This window comes from Ovis aries, chromosome 1 (assembly GCF_016772045.2).
Source record: "Ovis aries strain OAR_USU_Benz2616 breed Rambouillet chromosome 1, ARS-UI_Ramb_v3.0, whole genome shotgun sequence".
Classification (NCBI taxonomy): Eukaryota; Metazoa; Chordata; class Mammalia; order Artiodactyla; family Bovidae; genus Ovis; species Ovis aries.
In genome coordinates, this window is record NC_056054.1 from 21,550,027 (window position 1) to 21,573,053 (window position 23,027).

Consider the following 23,027-nt stretch of genomic DNA (forward strand, 5'->3'; position numbering starts at 1 on the left):
TAGCCAGGCCTGGCAATTTTATAACACTTTAACCTTTCTATTCAGAGGGGCAATTCCTCTTAACAATATGTTCATTACCAATGACGTATTGTTAGCTGTGTGTGTGTTTGAGTGTGCCAAGTCGCTCAGTCATGACCACCTCTTTGCAACCCCATGGACTATAGCCCTCCAGGCTCCTCTGTCCATGGGATTTTCCAGGCAAGAATTCTGGAGTGGGTTGCCATTTCCTCCTCCAGGGATCTTCCCGACCCACGGATCAAGCCTGTCCCAGGCCATCTCCTGCGCTGGCAGGCAGATTCTTTACCACTGCACCACCTGGGAAGCCCTGTGACTAGCTATTCCTATTTAATTAGCCTTAGCTTTCCTAATATTAATGGTACAAAAAGTTTTAGGGTGTGCATAACTTCACAAAGGATCTAGTTTATTGTCTTCTATGGAATACCAATACTAATTGATGAAGCTATAAAGTTACTAAAGAATTATTATACAAATGAGCTTCCTCTGTATTAATATTTATCATTGCATCAGTTCTATTGCTTGCCTTAATATTAACAAATTGAATTTTTCTACCCATACCACATCCCCTAATTAATATAAGATTAATGCTAATATTTATTCTACAAATAACAAGTTAGCTCTGTACTCCATCCTAAGGTCAGAATGAGCTTCCAATTCAAAATATTCCTACAATTGGTACATTAAGAGCAGCTGTGGGGACAGGGGAGAGAATGAATTCACCGTAGAGATTCCAAGGAGGGTATGGCCCTGCCAATATCTTGATTTTGGCCCAGTAATATTGATTTCATACTATGATCCCAAGAATTATGGCACAATAAATTTATATTGTTTTAAGTCACCAAGTTTCTGGTCAATTGGTACAGTTCCCCTGCAAAACTAATAAAGATAGGATGGTAATTCTTTCTCTAAATACCTCACACAATTATTCATTCATTCACTCAAAAATTAATATCTTTTGAGTTCATGGTTTGGTGACTTAAGACAGAAAAATTCATTAGTTCAATCAAATATGATTAAGGATACACTGAAGGAATGAATAGTAGGCTTGGGCCACCTAAGGAAGGTGAAAATTAAAAGATAAAGAGGTCTTGGAAGATGGGGTTGGAGAACACAAGTTGGCAAATGCTAGGAAAATTTTCCAAGTGTTGGCAAATCCATGGATGTCATACATGAAAAAGCAAGGGGTGAGGACATCACCTTCAATTCAACACACCTCTCACTTTTCCCACGATTATCTCCTAGGTCATGTCCAAGGCCCATAACACAGAAAGTAAAACACCATACATTTCAGGAAGGACTCTTTGGAAAGCTTTCCCAAAGGGGCCCCATTTCCTACAGACATGCTTTTTGAACTATTTAACCTCTTACTCCCAACAACCTCCTCCTTTGCCCATCCTCATGACAAGGGATTTATTACACAACCCGTGAGACCAGAGTTCTTCTCTTTTTCCCCTAAATCCTGAGCTCTGTCCAAACACCAGGGCATGTAACCGCTTACACTCATTCCTCTCCACTTTCACCTAGTTCTTTGGTTGCCTTCCATCCCACTCTGTGCCCTGACACAAGGACTCTTGGACCCTGACTCTTTCCTTCACTTGGCTCAGCGCTAGCTTTTCTCCCACAGCATAGGGGTAGTAAGGGAAAGAACTTTGAACTGGGAGAAGCTGGATTTGAATTCTGGTTGTTATCCTTTCCCTCCCTCAGTCCTTGCCTTCTTCTGTATACCTGGGCTCAAAAAGCTTGGCAATAGCTAATGTTAGTGAGCACCTCCTACATTCCAGGCACTAAACAACGAACATTATATATGTTATCCCACAACGATCCTACAAGACAGATTAAGAAATTCCCCATAGTCTAGACAAGAAAATGAAGGCACTAAGAGGCTAGTTTCTCACCCAGGGTCACTCTGTTGGTGAGAGGTAGAACCAGGATTCAAACCCAGGCAGTTTGGATCCAGAGACTTTGCCGTTAACCACGAGCAGAAAAAGATAATGAATGGGTTGAGCTGTCATCCATATATGAATGCAACCCAATTTTCCAAGGGCGTTTCATGTTTGATCTGTTTTCCAGTGTTCCAAGTAGCAGGGAGAGTCTTTCAGGTTATCAACTTCATGTATTCGTATAAACGCAGCCTCACTACTCAGGGCTGCCTTTGTGAGAAAGTGTTGGCAAACTCTGTGGTTAGATGAAGCAATCACTGAAAATGATGTTTATGGAGAATTTTCAACGAGCTTTTTACAAAGTGAAACCATTTAGCTAAAGTATGAGCTAAACTCTTTAAATTAACCAGTAAATATTTTTTCCACTCATTTGGTACTCACCTAACCCAACCAAGGATTCCTTGAAAGTTGTCACTAAGCATTCTACGTCCTTATAATTTCCATAACCTGGACCAGAAGACAGTACCTACTGATGATCCTCAGTAAATACTTACTGATTTGAATGAAATCAAATCATCTGAATGAATGAAAGAGGGAAGAAGTGTAACTTTGGACTAGTTAAATCATAATCTTCAACAGACTAGAGTCAGTTTTTACTGCCATATTTTAACAAGAAACTCAATATTTTTATTTCAGAATGCTTCCTGGTTCAGGTTATAGGCAATAGAAAGATGGAAGAGGGAATGTAGTCAATTTCCAAGCCAGCAGCTTGTAGTGATGACTGCTGCGGGGAGGTTACAGACACTTCTTGTTCTCTGCATTTGAAAAAGTTGGGTTTGATGCTGATGCAGCTTAACATATCTTGTTTACTTTTACCCTCATATAAAGACAGCAAGTTCCAGGAAAAGTCTTTCAAGCCAAACATTTGCTTGCTTTCCCCATGCAGTGGAAGTCAGAAACCAAATCTCTATTTTAGCCAGGAATCACTATGTATCACCCCCGTGGGAGCTGGCTTAAAACTCAACATTCAAAAAACTAATATCATGGCATCTGGCCCCATCATTTCAGGGCAATTACATGGAGAAACAATGGAAACAGTCACAGACTTTTTTTTCTTGGGCTCCAAAATCGCTGCGGACGGTAACTGAAGCCATGAAATTAAAAGACATTTGCTCCTTGGAAGGAAAACCATGACAAGCCTAGTCAGCATATGAAAAAGTAGAGACATTATTTACTGACAAGGGTATGTAAAGTCAAAGCTATGGCTTTTCCAGTAGTCACGTATGGATGTGAGAGCTGGACCATGAAGACAGCTAAGTGTCGAAGAATCGATGCTTTTGAACTGTGGTGTTGGAGAAGACTCTAGAGAGTCCCTTGGACTGCCAGGAGTTCAAACCAGTCAATCCTAAAGGAAATCAATCCTGAATATTCATTGGAAGGACTGATGCTGAAGCTGACATTCCAATACTTCATCTACCTCATGGGAAGAGCTGACAAAGACCGTGAAGCTGGGAAAGATTGCAGGCAGGAGGAGAAGGGGATGCCAGAGGACGAGATGGTTGGATGGCATCACTGACTCAATGGACATGATTTTGAACAAGCTCCAGGAGATGGTGAAGGATAAGGAAGCCTGACGTGCTGCAGTCCATGGGGTCACAAAGAGTCAAACACGACTGAGGGACTGAACAAGAACAAATTTATGTCACCTCTTTTGGCCTGGATTTAGACAGAGAAATGATTGTGAGAAACACAGAATCCTTTTTCCCTACTCTGCACAATGCTGGCAGTAAAAGCCATAAAGGTTTTAAAGCTGTCTCTTCAATGTTTACACAGAGCTTATACTTTCTAAAGCACAATCACTGCTGCTGCTGCTGCTGCTGCTAAGTCGCTTCAGTCCTGTCTGACTCTGTGCGACCCCAGAGACGGCAGCCCACCAGGCTCCGCCGTCCCTGGGATTTTCCAGGCAAGAGTACTGGAGCGAGGTGCCATTGCCTTCTCCAAAAGCACAATCACTAAGTAAGTGAGTAAGTGAAGTCGCTCAGTCGTGTCCGACTCCTAGAGACCTCATGGACTGTAGCCCACCAGGCTCCGCCGTCCCTGGGATTTTCCAGGCAAGAGTACTGGAGTGAGGTGCCATTGCCTTCTCCGAAAGCACAATCACTAAGTAAGTGAGTAAGTGAAGTCGCTCAGTCGTGTCCGGCTCTTTGCAACCCCACGGACTATAGCCCACCAGCCTCCTCTGTCCATGGGATTTTCCAGGCAATACCGTGGGTTATTAACCTTGTTTTATGGACAAGAAATCAGGGATAGTGGATTTTTCAAGACACAAAACAAGTCAGTGTCAGAATTAAGACCATCACCTTAAATTTATAACTCCAGCTTTGCTAATTCCTGCCTCTCATTCATTTTGTATCAGCTTGCTATGTGCTGGCATGGTGCCAGCTCCTTTCTATGTTCTCAGTCCTAGAGCATACACCACCCTCTAGACAATCTCGCCAACCTTATCTCCGACTACAGCGCCATCTAGTGGCAGCTCCCGGGAGACACAATATTTTTTCCTACTCCAGACACTGCTTGCTCCTCCCTTTACCTGGAATGCCCCTCCCCTTACTCTTCGCAGGGTCAGCTCCATTATCATCCCGCGGTTGACCTTGAATGTCCTCTCCAAAAAGAGTCCATCCTGGGTCTCTCTATCTAAACAGGGCCTCCCTGTCAGTCTGTCTCCCAGCGCTGTGCTTATTTCCTTCTTAGTACTTAGTACTGTCTGCAGTCATTTTACTTCACTGTTTACTTGTTTATCGTGCAGGGAGGGGTGCTCCCTACATCTTCCCGGGCAGCTTTCCCTGTTCCCTGCTGGCCTGGCGGGTGTCCCTGGGTTCATGAGAGGCAGGCCTTCTGTTGCTATTTCAGATCCAGTAAACCAGGAGTTTGAACAAGGTGGTGTCCTGGGCCCCTCAGTTTTCTTATGCCCATCGACTCTGGTTTGGACAGTTCCTAGGCTTCCTAAACATCTATGACCTTGATTTGCCAAGCTGTGTACACTGGAGAAGGTCAGGGCTCCTGGGAGAAGTTGAAGCTCCTGAGAGCACAGGGCTCAAGATGCCATGTGTGGAGGGGTCCTGGACCTGCACCTAAAGTCTGGCCAGGTGGGGACTCACTTTATTTCTCACCTGGCATCCTCAGGGAATCCCTCAGTCTCTGCCTGACTCAGTCTTCTCTGTGTCCTAAAGATCCTAAGGACAAGGTATACATGACTTCTTCTCTAGTGGATTGGTGAGTGAGCACCTGCCTTCCCTGCCCTTCCCACTCCCCTTTGGTGCTGTGTGAGAAGGATCTTGCCTGGCCTGGCTCTCCCTGCCCTGTTCCCACTCAGTTATCTGATCCAGCGGACTGCCTGGTCCCCATGATCCTTTCTTAAGCTCAGCTGTTCAGCTTCCTAGTGGGATGGCAGAGAAGGAGGCAGGAGAACTCGTGGCTGGGCAGAGAAGCAGCGCTCAGGCACCTTCTCCTGCTGCGTTTGTCTTTTTCCCTGTGTGGACGTCTATTCTGCTGGTTCTGTTTCTCTGTTAGAACTCAGACTATCTCAGATTTTGCTACCCATAATGTTGAAGAGCAGCAAAATCTTGGGGATGAGTTTCCTGAATTGGCTTCTGGATGGAACTGGTTCTCTAATAGAAGTAGCTGGAAAGACACTAACGACTATGCAGTCAATGGTAAAGAGGACCCAGGTAGTCTAGGGCATGAGGTAGCAATGTTGTTGTTGTTCCGTTGCTAAGTTGAGTCTGACTCTTTGTGGCCATGGACTGCAGCATGCCAGGCTTCTCTGTTCTTCACTTTCTCCTGGAGTTTGCTCAAATTCATGTCCATTGAATTGGACATTATATCCAACCATCACATCCTCTGCCACCCCCTTCTCTTCCTGCACTCAGTATTTCCCAGCATCAGGGTCTTTTCCAATGAGTCTGTTCTTCATATCATGTAGCCAAAGTACAGGAGCCTCAGCTTCAGTATCAGTCCTTCCAATGAGTATTCAAGGTCGATTTCCTTTAGGAATGACTAGTTTCATCTCCTGGCAGTCCATGGGACTCTCAGGAGTCTTCTCCAGCAGCACAAATCAAAAGCAACAATTCTTTGGCGCTCAGCCTTGTTTATGGTCCAACTCTCACATCCGTACATGACCACTGAAAAAAACCTTAGCTTTGACAATATGGATCGCTGTCAGCAAAATAATGTCTCTGCTTTTTAATATGCTATGTAGTTTTAGCATCGTTTTCCATCCAAGAAGCAAGTGTCTCAAATTTCATGGCTGCAGTCACCATCCACAGTGATTTAGGAGCCCAAGAAAATAAAATCTGTCACTGCTTCCACTTTTTCTGCTTCTTTTTGCCATGAATTGCTGGAATCAGATCCCATGATCTTAGTATTTTGAATACTGAGTTTCAAGCCAGCTTTTTCACTCCCTTCTTTCACTCTTATTAAGAGGCTTTTAGTTCCTCTTCATTTTCTGCCATTAGAGTGGTATCATCTGCGTATCTGTAGTTGTCGGTATTTCTCCCGGCGATTTCGATTCCAGTCTGTGACTCAGCCAGCCCAACATTTGGCATGATATATGCTGCATATAAACTCAATAAACAGGGTGACAATATACTGCCTTGACGTACTCCTTTCTCGATTTGGAACCAGTCTGTTGTTTCATGTCCAGTTCTAACTGTTGCTTGTTGACCAGCATCATTCAGGTTTCTCAGGAGGCAGGTAAGGTGATCTGGTATTCCCATCTCTTGAAGAATTTTCCACAGTTTGTTGTGATCCACATAGTCAAAGGCTTTAGCATAGTCAATGAAGCAGAAGTAGATGTTTTTCTGGAATTCCTTGCTTTCTCAATGATCCAACGAATGTTGATAATTTGATCTCTGGTTCCTCTATTTTTTAAACCCAGCTTCCACATCTGGAAATTCTCAATTCACATACTGCTGAATCCTAGCGTGAAGGATTTTGAGCATAATCTTGCTAGCATGTAATGTGAGCACAAGGATATATAGTTTGAACATTCTTTAGCATTGCCCTTCTTGGGAATTGGAATGAAAACTGACCTTTGCTGAGTTTTCCAAATTTGCTGACATATTGAGTGTGGTCCTTTAAGAGCATCATCTCTGAGGATTTTAAATAAAGATACACAACACATCATCATTGGATGTTACTAACCAAATTTTTACAAAAAGCAAGATTCTGATGACCATATATTCAATATTTTAGAACTTTTCAGTCAAATTAAAGAGTTTAGTAAACCAGCTGGTTGTTCCTAGCTGTACTGGTGAAAGCACTGAAGGAAATGGATGAGGTTGGGAATTCAAATTCCCAGGCCAAACTACACATAACTGACCAGAAAGCTTCAATATCTGACCTGAAAGAAACCTTTGTTTCCTGTAGCCACAGGGCCTCAGCCAGGGCTGACATTTGTGAAAACTAAATCCAGAGTCTCATCCTGTCAGTGTCTGCATTACATGCAAATTGATTTCCCAATCTTCTGCCAAAGTGTGAGCATTTACTGGGAAGTAATGGGAACCTGAAATTGGAATGGGGACATATGGGAAGATCCCAGTGAAGCTGGAAACATTAAACCCCTAAATTTAGCTACTTCTTCTTTACCAACTGATGAATATATGTGGTCTAGTTATGCATTCCAGAACCAGAAAAATACCTTTAGGAGGGGTGGGTATACAGCACCTCTAGGTGCTGGCATGTCTGAGGTAAGGTTCTCCAGGAGAGTGTAAATGCTCGAAATTAAAGGCCAATGTATGGTGCTTTTTTTTTTTTTTACTTGATTGACTTCTAGTTGATTTGCAATACTGTGTTAGTTTAGTTGCACAGCAAAGTGACTCAGATATATGCACCATATGCATACATATTCTTTTCCAGATTCTTCTCCATTATAGGTTATCAAAATATGTTGAATAAGATTCCCTGTGCTCACACTAAATTCTTGATATTTATCTACTTTATATACAGTAGTGTTTATCGAATAATTCCATGCTCTGAATTTATTCCTTTCTCCCTTTTTCCTTGGTTAAGCTAATGCATGTTTCTATGACTGTACATCATTTCTGTTTTGTAAACAAATTCAATCATTTTTTTAATAATTATTCCACACTGCCTCCATTGCTTTTATTTATTTATTTATTTTAAGTGGAGGCTAATTACTTCACAGTATTGTGGTGGTTGTTCCCAAACGTTGACCGAGCACGGGTGTGCATGAGTCCCCCCATCCTGAACCCCCCTCCCACCCCAACTCTCTGGGTTGTCCCAGAGCACCAGCTTTGAGTGCCCTGCTTCATGTATTGAGCTGGCACTGGTCATCTGTTTTACATATGCTAATACACATGTTTCAGTGCTATTCTCTCATATCACCCCACCCTTGCCTCCTCCCACATAGTCCAAAAGTCTGTTCTTTACATCTGTGTCTCTTTTGCTGTCTTCCATGTAGGGTCATCATTACCATCTTTCTAAATTCTAAATATATGCGGTAATGTACTGTATTGGTCTTTCTGACTTACTTCACTCTGGATAATAGGCTCCAGTTTCCTCCACCTCATTAGAACGGACTCAAATGCATTCTTTTTTACAGCTGAGTAATATCCTGATGTGTATATGTACCACAACTTCCTTATCCACTCATCTGCTGATGGACATCCAGGTTACTTCCATGTCCTGGCTATGGTAAACTGTGCCGCGATCAACACTGGGCTACACGTGTCTCTTTCAATTCTGGTTTCCTCAGTGTGTATGCCCTGAAGTGGGATGGCTGGGTCATATGGCAGTTCTATTTCCAGTTTTTTAAGGAATCTCTACACTGTTCTCCATGTGGCTAAACTAGTTTGCATTCCCAACTGAGGCATTGTCATTTCTGCCTTACCCTCTGGAGAAGCTCAGTATTTACAAGTGTCCTGAGGGGCTGGCTTCTCCCTGTGTGGCATCTAAGACTTGTGCCCAGCTGGTTCCTCCAGGCCTTCCGGCACACACACACACCCACCCCTTGTGGCATCTGAGGAGCCTGCAGGCCCTGCCCATGAGGAATGGCTGCCAGGGGGCTAGTGACATGGCCAGGCTGGGCTCTTCTCAAATCTCTTCTAGGGTGAAGGAGGCCTTTGTGCCTGACAAAGTCTGTAAGTCTTCCCTGCTCAGGACAGGGTGGGCGCTGGCTGGGCCCCTCTACAGATGTGGTGAGGAAGCTACCACAGAAGAGGCAGGCTCCCTCCCTGACAGGTGTTGGAGTGAGTGTCTTCCCTCTGAGCCTCAGGTGACGAGGCCTTTCTTCTGACTCAGCTGTCATGGGAGCCTCAGACGCCAGGCAGGCTGTGGGGCTTGAGTGACTCCAGAGTGTGAAGCTGCAGGGGGGCTGGACATGCTCTCCCTACTAGGCCTCGGCCTCACAGAGCAGCTGTTATCTCCCCTCCTCCTCCCTGCTGTTATTCCCTCCCCTTCTCTCTCTTCTGCTTCATCCAACTCCTTTCAGACAAGACACACACATTCCGTATGATATTGTGCACTTTATCCAGGGATGGGGAAAGAGGAAGCCATGTGAGTGAAACGGGGGTAGACCCATCTCACACAGGAGAGAGCAGTGGCCCAGGGCGAAGGGAGGCACACAGGATTTAACAGGTCCAGGGATGGCTCCCCAGGTGTTCTTGTCCTAGTTCCCAGAACCCCAGAATAAGCCTGTTCGATCTGAGTTGCCCAGCTAAGCACAAAGTCTTGATGAAAGAGAGGGTTATGTGAAGATAGAAGCAGAGGGACATTTGAAGATGCTGCTGGATTTGAATGTGGAGGAAGGCCCAGGAGCCAAGGAATGCAAGGATTGAAGCTCTAGATGCAAAAATGACAAAAAGCAGGATCCTGTCCCAGGTCCCTGGATGAGGGGCGTGTCAACATCTTGGTTGTGTCCAGGGAAACCCTTTTCTGACTTCTCACTCCAGAGCCATCAGAGGATAATTTTGTGTTGTTCTAAGTCCCTAAGGCAGACACAATTCATTTTACCATCAAAACAGAAGTGAATTCAGGGACAGAGAGGCAGGCAGAAGGGGAGAAATACAGGAGAGAACAGACAGATTGGAGGGTGTTGGGTGATCAGGATTCAGGTAGACAGTGAGAGATACAAGGGGTCAGAGACAGATGGAGGGACAGCACATAGGGAGCCTGGAGAAAGGTGAGAGGAGAAGGGCAGAAAGTCTGCTGCTGGGCAGGGGGCAGGACATGACGCAAGCTGGCAGGGGGGCAGACAAAAGCAGGAAGTGGGCAAAGGGGCAAGGACAGGGAGAGTGACAGCAAGACGGGATGGCAGACAGGGGCCCTCAGAGCTTGTCCTTGTCCCTACCTGAATCAGAGAGCTTCCTGAGCTGCAGGTGGATCCCATTTGTGGATCTCAGCACAACGACTGGCACGGGCACAGGGACCCTGGCGGGATCTGGTGACAGCTCAAAGCGAAGCAAGGTCAGGGCCACGGCCACCTTCAACTCATTCATGGCAAACTGCTTCCCGATGCAGTTCCTAGGTTGGGAGATAAAAAGGAAGTAAGCAGAGGCTTCTAACCCCTGCTGAGCACAGGGAATCAGGGCTCTCCTCCTGTGGTCAAGATCTGATCCCTTCCTTACTCATCCCACTGAACTTGCCAGCAAAACTCTTGCCCTGACAGATGACAAAGCCCACCTTTCTAAGGACTGCTCCTAACTCATACTCCTGCTCTCAGCAGGAAAACCTGGGGAGCATCAGCGCTTTAAACCGCAGAGTCAAGTTAAGTGATCAAGAACTGTGAACTAGTACTTTATTCACTCATCCACTGGCAATTCCTGGTTTCAGGAAAGCCCAGGGCATTGATCCCCCCACAGTCTGCTCAAGGACTGAATGAGTGAGAGAGCGGATGGGTGAATGATGTCTGTTGAAGTAGACATGTTGTTGACAGTGAGCCCTGGGGGAGGACGGCGTTATCATCCCCGTGTTCCCATCTCCTAGCACAGGTCTTGGCACACGGAGACACGCTTAATACATACTTTCACATTTGAACAATATTGACTGAATTGAAAACAACTCAAGTGGAATGAGAAGAAAAGAAATATTCAGTCTGACGTAGGAATCAAGCTGCCGAGTCCCTCCTGCCCTCTAGCAGCAACTGAATGACCTGCAGCCATGTCTACAAGGAAGAACTGGACCCTGGCATAAACCAAATCCTAGAATCAATTCAGGAAGGCAGTTTACTTCAACACTGTTCTGTAAAGGTTGATTCACCAGCTGAAAATTTCCTAGGTCTGTACAGTCAAAAAAAAACTTGTTTCTACTAAGTTACAAAGCCACTGAAGTTACTATTTCAGGGGAGGTTCTGTGCCCTTTAAGATCTTCACAGCAATCATTTAGGAGTGTATCAATCAGGCTAATAGCTTTCTCAAGGGTGCTTTATGTTTACATGCGATAGATTTTTCAAATGCACATGTCAAACACAAAATACTCTCCCTCCTGTAGGGAAAGAGCAAATTAGCCAAGATGGCATTGTCAGGCGCTCTCTCCCTGAGGCCTCTCACTGTTGCCTCGGGGTTTGTAACTAATGATTATGGAAGAGCTGGATTACCTATAGCACTGCGCACATGCATCACATGGTACTCGCTTGGACTCTGGCTACTTTTGGTATCTAAGTTCCACCTGCAAAAGCTCTGGGGGAGGTGTGAGGTACGCCTTTATGAGTTTCGCTATGAAAGCCCTGGTTACTACTGCACTGGGGCTAAGTTGGACCAACATCATGGTTATATTATATGAGGTTATGTTATGGTTTTTATGGCTGCTGCTACGGCAGCTGTGTCAGGCAGGACAGAGCTGTGTTATGGCGGCCATAACACAGCCAGGACAGAATAAACGTGTCTGCAGTCCCTATGGCTCCTCCAGTCCTCCTCCAGCCTCTTAGCTGATGCTTTGCATCTATCCTGCGTTCAGCAAACAGTGTGCACAGTATGAGCAGTGAGAAACTGGCATCATGAGCAGGATCAGCAATAGACTCCCCAAAGCAGGCTTGATTGTCCTCCACTTTAAGACTGTTCTTACTAACATTACTCTGTATAATCTGGGACCATGGTGTCTAAACTCTGCTTTTTAATAAAGAATTTTGGCAACAGAAAATATCTGTCATGGTTATATTAATACACAGTCAAATCTATGTTGGATGTTAGTGCAGGAAGTGAGAACATACTCATGACTGTGAAACTTTCTTCAAACAACTATAACTGATCACATACATAACTTGAAGCCTCAGGACATGGAATTCCCAATCCAAGCAAGCACGACGAATACAGTGTGGGCGGACAGGTGAATTAAGCAGAAAGGCACGGGGCTGACTAGGAAGGTGGGAACAGAAAAAATCATCTTTCAATGAAGATAATTGTGTGACTGAAATGGTGTTAACCAAACATGTGTAGTTTAAATGTCATGAAGACTGTAATGCTATAACGTCATACTCCTACAGTGAGGAAAACCCTGGATACTTTGGATTGGCCACGGACATGGAAATGAGGTCAATCCTTGTGGACAGTGGGAGGTCTGTCATTGTGGTGGGTCCTGAAGACCTTCTTGTACATGGAGACCCACGCCTCCTTCTCAGCTCATCAACATACAAGGACGGAACTTCATGCTCCTCATATGAAGGTAGACAGTCACACACATCGGGTAGCAACCAGTGACACTTGCTTCCCCCAGTACAGAGGCCTCACCTGGATCCTCCTGAGAAGGGCAGGAAGGCATGGCTGTGTCGAGTAGAACCTGGTGCGAACCGGGTTGGGTCAAATACCTGCAGAGAGAGCACCAGGGCCTGGACATTCGGGGTCAAACCCCTCACATGAATGCACTGGGGGATAAGAATCCCGGAGAGGGAGCAGGGGAAGGGTTTGGTGTCGAGAGAGGCCCCATCTCCTCCTCCCACGTCCATCGTACCTCTGGGTTCGGCCACACCTTTGGGTTGTGATGAAGCCCATAAATGGAGAGGGACAGTAAGATTCCTGTGGGGCAGAGGAGAGAGAAGCTGATGGTCCCATAGTGCAGGGGATGTGTGGCCTCGCAAAAGCCCCGGGAGCCATCATGGGAGCAGCCTCCGTCACTCTGAATGGAATGATGCTCTTTCAAGACAGGTGGGCGGGGCATGACAAAGCACACGGTCACAGATTAGGGGTAGGTGACCACAGCCCAGGACTGAGAATTAAAGGAACGGCAAGGATACACTTAGGAGCAGCTCAGGTGACAACTCACATTTATCAAGTGCCATCATGAACCTGGGGAATGTGCAAGAATCATTTAATCCTCACGCAAGCACTCCTGTCCCCACAAGCCCATGAAGCACCTGAGCCTCAGAGAGGTTAAGGGTTGGGTCTATGATCCCACAATTAGGAGGGAACGGGCTGGGATTCAGACCCACTGGGTGCTGAGTCAGTGGGTGGCCTCCAGCCATGGCAGGGCTCTCAGACCTCATCATCACCTGCTCCTTGCCATCCGCCAGAGGGCACCTCAGAGACTAGAGCCTATGACCCATGTCAGTGGAGTCTCTTGAGCGCCCTCCCTTATTTACACCCCATTTGGAAGCACCATGCCTCCCCCTGCTTCTGCCTTCATGATTCAAGAATTAGAATTTTAGGCTCCATCATAAGACCACACAGAAGGGTCAACATTTACTTGTTGCCCTTTGTTGCATTCAGGTTTTGTGTCAAACATTTTTTTCTTTCAGTAGAGGTTAGTTACTTTCCAAAGGTGTGTTAGTTTCTGCCATGCTGCTGCTGCTGCTGCTGCTAAGTCGCTTCAGTCGTGTCTGACTCTATGAGAGCCCATAGACGGCAGCCCACCAGGCTCTCCCTTCCCTGGGATTCTCCAGGCAAGAACACTGGAGTGGGTTGCCATTTCCTTCTCCAATGCAGGAAAGTGAAAAGTGAAAGTGAAGTCACTCAGTCATGTCCAACTCTTTGCAACCCCATGGACTGCAGCCTACCAGACTCCTCCACAAGGTGCAGTTATGTATCTATATATAGAGAGAGGGAAATGGCAACTCACTTCCTTATTCTTGCCTGACAAATGTCATGGACAGTGGAGCCTGGTGGGCTACACTCTGGGGTCGCAAAAGAGCCAGACATGACTTAGCAACTAAACAACAGCTATATCCCCTCCATCCTGCACCTCTCTCGCCCTTCCCATTCCACCCTGCTAGGCCATTTCAGAGAATTAGGCTGGGCTTCCCTTTATATAGCAGCTTTCCACTAGATACATACTAGTATTTTACACATGATAGTCTATCTGTGCCGATGTTACTTTCTCAACTTGTCCTACCCTCTCCTTCCCCTCCTGCATCCACAAGTCCATTCCCTGTGTCTGCATCTACATTCCTGCTCTGCAAATACATTCATGAGCACTATTTTCCTAGAGTCTATGTTTACGTGTGTGTGTTAATATGCGATATTTGTTTTTCTCTTTCTGAGTGCTTCACTCTGTATAACACGCTGTAGATTTTTCCACCTCACTGCAACTGACTCATATTTGTTCCATTTTATACTGAGTGATATTCCATTGTGTGTACGGACCGCAGCTTCATTATCCATTCATCTATCAGTGAACACCTTGGTTGCCTCCACGTCCTGGCTATTGTAAACAATGCTGCAATGGACACTGCGGCACATGTGATTTTTGGATTCTGGTTTTCCCAAGGTATGTTCCTAGCAGTAGGATTATTTAATATATGGTAGTATTAATCCTAGGATTTATGGAAAAGAATTCTTTAAAGCTCATTCAAACTAGAGAATAAATATTATCTTCAGGCAGACAAGAGCCCGAGCATCCTGAAACTGGAAATGCACAGGTGGATTTCTGATCTAGCATGTGTCCTACAGAGTGCTTAGCTGAGTGGGGAGGTGAAGTTCATACCTGCAGGTAAGGAGCGTCCATCAGGGAAGGTGATGGGCTTGCTAAGCTCTCTGCCAATGACTGGTACTGGTGGATAGAGTCTCATGGCCTCCTTGATGCACATGGTGGTGTAGGGCATCTGGTCCAGATGGTCCCTGAAAGGAAGCCCATCTGAGGGCAGGCAGGACTGGACAACCACGGATTCTCTTGAGTTCAGGTAGGACAGGGTTCTTCCATCTCCAGGACACTCACCAGGTTATGGAAGCACCATCCGCAAGGAGGCTCTGGATCTCTTCCCGACACCTCTGCTGATGTTCTGGGTGGGAGGCTAGAGCATAGAGGATCCAGGAGATGCCACTGGCTGTGGTGTCGTGACCCTCAAACATGAACGTGTCCACCTCGGCACGGAGGTCCTCATCAGACAAGCTGCTCCCATTCTCCATCTGTGGAGGCAGGGCCAGAGTGCAGGTACGCCCTTCCTGTGTGCTTCTGCCCAAAGGCTCAGGCCTCTCCTGCCCACACTCACTCTGGCAAAGAGGAGGATGTCCAGGAAGTCCAAGTGCCTCCTGCTCCTCACCTTCTCCAGCTCTCCCTCCTTCTGCAGGTTAGCCTTCCTCTCCTTGATCACTGCATCTGTCCCAGAGCAGTGGTTCCCAGCCAGAGCTGAGGACTCTGGGCGGTTCAGAGTCTGCAACCACCATAAGCCCCTCTGCCCTTCAGGCCCAGTCTGGGTGCCAGGTGAATGAGGGTGAGGTTGGGACTGGCTGAGCATGTCAGGGATTAGAGTTCCAACATATTCTACTCCAGACGGGAATCCCGACTCTAGCACAGCCCGGGGGGCTCTGCCTGAATGCTGCTGGGAGGGGTCTCACTCAGGCATCACCAACCTGGTGACTCCTGTAACTCCCTGTTCAACACCTGACACCCTGAGCTCTGGGTTCCCAGTCCCTGCAGCAGGCGGGTGTGTGCCAGCTCCTGAAGAGGAAGCAGGGGTCTGGGCTTTGCCTATGGGGTCAAGGCTAGGCCACGTGAGCCTGATGGAGCTGTGGGGGCGGGGCTGTGGTGGGGGCTGGCTGTGGTGGGGGTGTGTGGTCAGGGGGGACCAGCCCAGGTGGGAGGGGAACCTGTGTGTTGATGGGCGAGCTGGCAGGCCTGGTGGTTCCAGCGGCCTTCAGGGGTCAGCCTGTAGATGAGGTCGTTCTGGTGGAGAGCATTCCGCAGTCGGGAAACAACCAGATGACTGAGGTCCCTGATGGCCTGGATGTAGGCCTGGGAGTTTCTGAAGGGAGAGGGCGCAGAAGAGACTGGAGTTGAGAGAGGCACTGACCTGGAGAGGGTCAGATTCCTCAGGCCACACCGAGGCATTGTGATTTCTGCCTCATTTCCCTGGAGCCCTCCCCCTGGAGTCCTTTACAAGTGTCCAGAGAGGCCAGGCTTCTCCCCGAGCAGGAGTCAGGGACCTCTGACTGAGTCAAGGGTGGTCTGGGTGGAATTTGACCATGGTCCATGTCTCTCTGTAGAATGTTACTTTTTGTGCTGATAAGCATCCACACTGCCCTTACTGCCCCTCAGGTAAGTCCTTCCCATTCATGAAAACAGGACCCTGCCCTTGAAGAGCTGTCACTGACCTGTCCGTCTGGACGCTGCCCTGGTGGCTGAAGGCGCACTTCATGATGGTGTCCAGGGTCATCGAGGAGACATGTCCAAAGATCTCCAGGTGTGAGTCCTGGCTGACAAGCTCCTCCCACTTGTCCTGTGGAAGGATGGGGACTGACCCTGCTCTGCTCCCCTAGAAGACCTGTGCTGCCAAGGCCAGGCTTTCTCTCTGTCTCTACATCTGCAGATGAGATTTCCTCATCTTCTAAGCAGACATGTTTTAGCAACTTTGGCCTGTAACACCCATGTGTAACGTTGATGCCTATTTTTTCTGAATCTTTCTTATACACGCAGTTATATTCTCCTCTAATATCCTAACTGATTCTGAATATTTGGAATAATTTATGATAATAACCACCTTTGGCAGAGCAGAAAGCATAGTGTCTCAGGGGACAGAGGGAGAACTTCTGTGTCCTGATGTCAGATGTGGACAGGTGATATCCAACACTAGGAAGCAAAGATTTCAAGGCAAGGAAAAGCTAAAATGGCTCTAATGCAGCTCCTAGAAGGGGCATGAGCTACTCAATTGCTTTCATTCATCTAATGTTAGCTAAGAACAGATGGTACCTGTTCTGGATCAGAGATGATATTTGTGAAGGCCCAGCTCTGTGAGTGTAGACCTGGGCTCATTTCCTCCCATGAGTGGCTCAGTGATGTTCAGAATCCATGGAACCCAGGCCAGAGCCCACCTGCATGACATCATGGGATGTCCACTCTGCCTCTGCAGCTGCCATTGTCCAGGCCAGCCAGGGCCAATTTGAGCTGACCTCCTTGATCTACTCCCCTGTGTTCAAACATGGAGATAGAAGAGTGGACCCTGAATACACCATGGCCCTGATTTCTCTTGGTGAGGAGAAAATTATGGATCCAAGCTGGAGCCTAGATGTTCCTCTGTCCCACCTAGCTTTAATGAGTGCTCTCTCATACAAAGTCATGAGTGCGTCATTCTGGGTGGCTCTATTCAATGGGTGTGTGAGGGACATAAGTGTCTGATAGTGGACTTTGTCAGCTGTGCTGGATTCTAGTGTGTATGGTGACAAGCAATGGACTCACCAGCATCACTCGGACTGAGTCGGCCATGATTCCCACGTAGGGCTTCAGGATGTCATAGTGGAAGGCTGGTGTCAGCATCCGCCGGTGCTGGAACCATGTCTGCCCCTCCAACAGCAGCAAACCTGTCCCTGAACCACAGATGGGTGTGTATGGGTGTCACAGAGACTAGGGCCCTCTTGGGAGGAACCAAGGGTGTCAAGAGAAGTCTCTTCATGGGCAAGGGTCAGCGAACCAGTATACTTCAGGGATGTGAATTTCCAGTATGTCTGTCCAAAGCAGGTGACTATGACAGCAATGAGGTCAAAAAAGTGTAAGGGGGCAGGTCATAAAAGAACTTATCGAAAAGTCAGGCAACATTAGAAAAGACTGAGAAGCGATGAAGAAGCAGCTAGGCTTCAGGAGGGCTAGAGCACCGTTACAAAGACTGGTGGCGTTTTAGAAAAACGAGGTTTGATTCAGAGATGAGGGTGCCTGACACCTGTTTTTCTCCATTTACACAAAGAGACCACTCTTGGTAAACCTAACAGGTGGGTGGTTGGCAGTTGTATTTAAATATACTTACCAATCCAGGGCTTTACGAATCTGTGGGTAATTGGAGATTTTGGGTCTGAAAAATAAGGAGGGAAGATGGATGGGACCAAACATGGAGACAGCCTCTAGAGCACCTGAGGTCTAGACCTTGGGCTCCCTTCCCTTCCTGGTGCTTTTCAAATGGCAGTCACTCTGAAGCCACCACCCACTTGCCTCCCACCCCTGACTCTCTCTGTCCTGATAGTCACCATGGTCCCAGGAACGTAGACTCAGTGTTGCGGAGCAGAACACCCACAGGACTAAGATGGTGAATTGCCCTGAAACATAGACTCTGTTCTGTGCCATAGAATGAGACAGAGTCTGATTTTTCTATAGTCAGTGGTGGTCTGGCCATCTCAAGACCCAGGACTGGCAACAGTGAAAGGTGCCCAACCTAGGACCGTGTGGACAGGGAATTGGCTCCAGGTCTGGGATCATCTCAATTTGTTTGTAAAAAGAAAAGAGACGTAAAAGAGAATCCAGCCCCACCAGGAGTAAAGCATTTAATAACAGTAAATAATGTTGTCCTCTCTGGCTTTGGTTGGGTGGGTGTTTGGAGGAATTCAGGCCTTGGCATCTGATGTGCCTGTGTCTTCTGGAATTTCACACCCAGGGGCATGTACTCAAATGGAAGATTGTTTCCAGCTGAGGGTTTCCCTCTCACCTGATCTCCCCAGGACCATCTTCATGTAGTCAGGGTCGTAGACCAATACAAAGGCCCTTGTGCCCCACAGCCAGCGAACACAGGCCCTTGGGTATTTCTCTACCCTTTTCAGTAGGTGTGGCAGCTCACCCTCCTCTTGGAACTGTCACCAAGGGAAACACAAGTCAATGACCTCTCTTTTAGTTTCAGGGCAGGAGGGGAGGTGAAGGCCTGGAAGGGTACCAGGTGATCACTCTGCATCCATCAGCAGAATTAAGAGTTAGAACTATTACTTCTGACCTGGAATCCCATCCAGCCTGCGAAGATCGGATTCTGTTCCATGTCAAGTAGAGTTGCGGGCCAACACTACAAACTGCCTACAGAATCTTACATCAAAGATAACTCCAGGGCTTGCGAAACATTTGGAAATAATTTGCACACAGTCAAAAAGTTGCTTGAGCAATTTATGATAATTTCTATCACTTGATGGGATTCTCTGGCAAGTCAGCTATTATGAATTTACCTACAAAGTGGGAGACCTGGGTCATGCCTGATTGGGAAGATCCCCTGGGGAAAGCAAGCAATTTTTCATATTATTTGGTTTATTTAGAGAAGAGATAGATATTTTAAGAATTGACTTTATATATAATTTCATTTTGCCACCCTGATAATATATATGTTTGATGTTATCCCAGCATACCTGTTAATGTACATGAGTAGGAAAGAATGTTTGGAATGTGTATGACTAAGTGAAAAAAATTAAGTATTACGTTGTGAGTGTACTCTTATTTTCCATATTGCATGTGTGCACAGTTGTAGGTCAGATTCAGCATGTACACATATGAGAATGGTATTGAAATAAGATTTTGACATGTGGATTTTTGATCTCATTTTCGTTGACTAATTGTCAGAAACTGTTGTGCACTTCCCGTCTTGTAGTGGAACCTTTGTGCACACCTGAGTGTGGACCCCAGAGGCCTTTCCTTTCTGAATTTACCCTCTGTCTTCTTGCCCTGACAGGCTGGCGATTCCACAGGACCCATTGCGATGCCCCCAGGATGCTGCTGCCAGCGCTCCTGCACTGGGTCCACCTGCTCCTCTTCCAGGTCTTTGCTCACGTGCTTCCCTCTGCCCGGTGGCCTGGCATCTTTACCACAGAGCAACTGCCTCTCCTCTCCTTTGCAGACTCAGTTTGTTTTGTTACCTCTGGATTTCTTGTCAACAGTTGATCCCAGGCAAGGTCCAAATAGTCACATCGTCTTTATTTCAATGGCTTCTGTGTAACTCAAATCAAACACTCTGCACTTTGGTATCTGACCTCTACCAGCATCCTTCTACCATCAAGACTCACCAGCTCTGAGGCAAATTGGCCACTCTGGGTCACGTTCCTTCACTGAGCTTGTGTTTACTGAGCAGTAACTCTGTGCCAGACACAGATTGAAGGCGCTAAATTAGGAGGTGGCTCTAGATGCTTGTCTGTTTGTGGCCTGCAGGCTAGTGAAATAGATGAGAGAGCTTCTGGCCATAAGCGGAGGGCGTCATGAAAGGGTGATGGACAGAAGACAAAGCCTATGGGGAGGCTTTGGGGAAGGGGGCCTAACTCAGACCTGGGTGTTAGGAAAGTCTTCCTGCACTTGCTCTTTCTTTGGCTCATAATTTACCAACATGCTTTCAGGATAGAAACATGAGCCAGAGGCAAGGTTTCCCAGAAGCAGCTCATCGCTAAGATCTTGCAGAGAGAGATAGCTGCATCCAGTTACCACTGACTTGTGAGAAGGACATCCAAGGGAAAAAGAGAGTCCTCTCCTCTCCTGGGAAACCCAGGATGAAAATGACTTGGGCCTGGGGCTTGTGAGACAGTCATAGGAGGGATGAGATCATTCCTGGGAGAGGGCACATGGGAGCCGAGTCCCAGAGGCTGGTGTGCACAGGCAGTGGGGGAGGACCTTGAGTGGCCTGGGGTGCAGGAGATCAGGAAGGAGCGGGGAGAGAGGTGCTGGGCCAGCCCGCATGGGGCTTGGGCTGCTTCTAGTTCTCGTCTTTGGCTGCACTCTGCTCTAATCGTGCTGCTGAGTGGGACCTCAGCTCTCTGCAACCTGTGATTATCTCCTAAAATTTGTTTAAGCCACAGACCCTTGGTGGCTTGGTGACCCATGTCCATGTGGGCCCTGACTTTGCTCTGAGCTCCCCCACCCCCAGGCTTTGGTGCCAGTGCTGGGTGGGCAGGTTCTGCCCCTCCCAACCTGCAAGCTGCTCCTTTTCCTCCCGCCTGTCCCTCCGCACAATGGACTGACACCACTCTGTGCAGGCTCTGTTTTGGGGGCCGAGGGTGGGAGGATTACAGGCTCAGTTCCAAGAGCTCATAGTTCAGAGAGAGGACACCAAGCAGGCAGTTTTCCTCATCTGGCCCCATCCTGGGAACTTCGCTCCTGTGTGTGGCCTCTGGTGTGGGTTTCTGGCACTGACCGTATAGGACTAGAAAATCCCTTAGTCTGAATGGACCAAGCCAGTTTGTCTCCACACCTGACGTAACCCAACCTTGCAGATAAGCCTCTTTTCCTGTGACTTGACACCTTCTTAGATTCCTGTCTGTTGTCCCCACACACAGTGAACCCACGGGGCTGATCCATCAGACTGCACATCTGTGCTCTCAGGCAACCACAGGGCCAGGTATGAGCTTGCTGAGTGTGACCATGCTCTAGATCTCCGGCCCTCCCGACCCTCCCACTCCCCCATCCAGCTCCATCCTACCTCCAGCTTGTGTCCATAGAACCAGTGGGAAGGAGGAGACGGGAAGTGATGAAGGGCTTTGAGCAGCCACTGTCTGCGCAGGTAGAGCTGTGCCGCCTTGAGCAGAAGCAGAACCAGGCTGAGCAGCGAGACCACCTGCAGGAGCCCGGGGACCCCGCCCAGGGCTCTGGAGGGGCTCAGTGCAGAGACACTCATGGTGCAGTGGCTTCTGGATCACTGACTCCCTGACTGTGCCTGACCTCCCCTGAGCACCCAGCCTGATCTGGGAGGATGTCCCCGCCCACCTGGGGGAGGATGAAGGTGAAGGCAGAGCTCAGACTGGGCTTCCAGGTTTGTTGCTGTTTTTTGTATTTGTTTTCTTAAACCAATCTCTCTTTTGTTACAAAATGTAAGTATTATAAAGAGAAGATAGTATTTCTAACTTGATCTGAGAGTTTGAGTTGTTCTAGGATACTGCAAACTATCATCTGCTTACATTTTTTAAACCTTTAGACAGTTTGAAATAAAAGAGAAAAGTAAATATTTTTAAAAGCTTCCTAATGACTGAGTCTCTTCAGAGTTCTCCTGAAACTATCACACATTGATCATTGACTGTACTCCAATAAAAATTGGGCTGGTGGCTCAGAGGGTGATTAATCCGCCTGCAATGCAGGAGACCCAGGTTGATCCTTGGTCAGGAAGATCCCCTGGAGAAAGCAATGGCTACCCATTCCAGTATTCTTGCCTGGAGAATTCCACAGACAGAGGAGCCTGGCACTTTACAGTCCATAGGGGTGCAAAGAGTTGTACCCTACTGAGCAACTTTCACTTCAGTAAAAAATACAAAATGTTAAAGAACAAACAAGCTGATTTTAAAAAAGAAAAAAAGCTTCCTTGAATAGAATATCCCTGTGGTGTCTTATTTAACAGTGTGATATTGTTCAGAATCAGGTTTAATTCTCTAGTATAAATAGCCTTGAAATACCCTGCTTGACAACATGAATCATTTTCATTTGTCCAAGGCAACTGAAACTTCCACGGGTTCTCGTAAGACAAGCTGCTCCTATTCTCCATCTATGGAGGCAGGACCAGAGTGCAGGTATCACTTCCTGTTTGCTTCTGCCCAAAGGCTCAGGCCTCTCCTGCCCACACTCACTCTCGCAAAGAGGAAGACGTCCAGGAAGTTCACGTTCCTCCTAGTCTTCTCCTTCTCTAGTTGTCCCTCCTCTTGCAGGTGAGCCTTCCTCTCCTTGATCACTGTGTCTGCCCCAGAACAGTGGTCCCAGCCAGAATTGAGGACTCTGGGGGCCCAGATGCAGCCCCACCATAGCCCCAAATTCTTATTTCTATATGGCATGGTATGTTGAGGTGTGTGTTATATAAGATGGGTAATAATATGTCCATGTGTCTGCAAGAGGGAACAGGCTTGGCTGTAGAAGGGAGTTTCAGCACTTGACAATATGTTTGTGCACTCTAGGGTGTAATGTGCCTGTCTCTGGGATTGAGCGCATTATTCTATGGGGCTATGTCTGATGGATGTTTAATGGATCTATCTACTTGAGAGTGAA

At 47.2% G+C, this 23,027-nt stretch overlaps 1 protein-coding gene across 5 annotated transcripts; it reads right to left on the minus strand.

Annotated features, from left to right (window-relative positions):
• Positions 1 to 2,562: 2,562 nt before the first annotated feature.
• On the minus strand, positions 2,563 to 21,716 carry LOC114114832 (taurochenodeoxycholic 6 alpha-hydroxylase-like). 5 transcript variants are annotated; one of them, XR_009598933.1, is made up of 14 exons: positions 21,481 to 21,716; positions 18,751 to 18,892; positions 18,079 to 18,123; positions 17,517 to 17,644; positions 16,436 to 16,560; positions 15,932 to 16,086; positions 15,334 to 15,440; positions 15,060 to 15,250; positions 14,829 to 14,962; positions 12,861 to 12,925; positions 12,641 to 12,717; positions 10,267 to 10,439; positions 6,081 to 7,048; positions 2,563 to 3,194 (listed from the first exon to the last, which is right to left on the minus strand). XR_009598933.1 is itself a non-coding variant. In XM_060408364.1 (13 exons), the coding sequence occupies exons 1-13, from the start codon at positions 21,673 to 21,675 to the stop codon at positions 6,906 to 6,908; spliced, it is 1,680 nt and encodes a 559-aa protein (XP_060264347.1). In that variant the 5' UTR covers positions 21,676 to 21,716; the 3' UTR covers positions 2,563 to 6,905. The 5 variants fall into 5 exon arrangements, 3 of the variants coding, with proteins under 3 accessions (XP_060264347.1, XP_027825538.2, XP_027825530.2); XR_009598931.1 differs by having other exon boundaries at positions 2,563 to 3,536; positions 4,129 to 7,048; XM_060408364.1 differs by having other exon boundaries at positions 2,563 to 7,048.
• Positions 21,717 to 23,027: the final 1,311 nt, after the last annotated feature.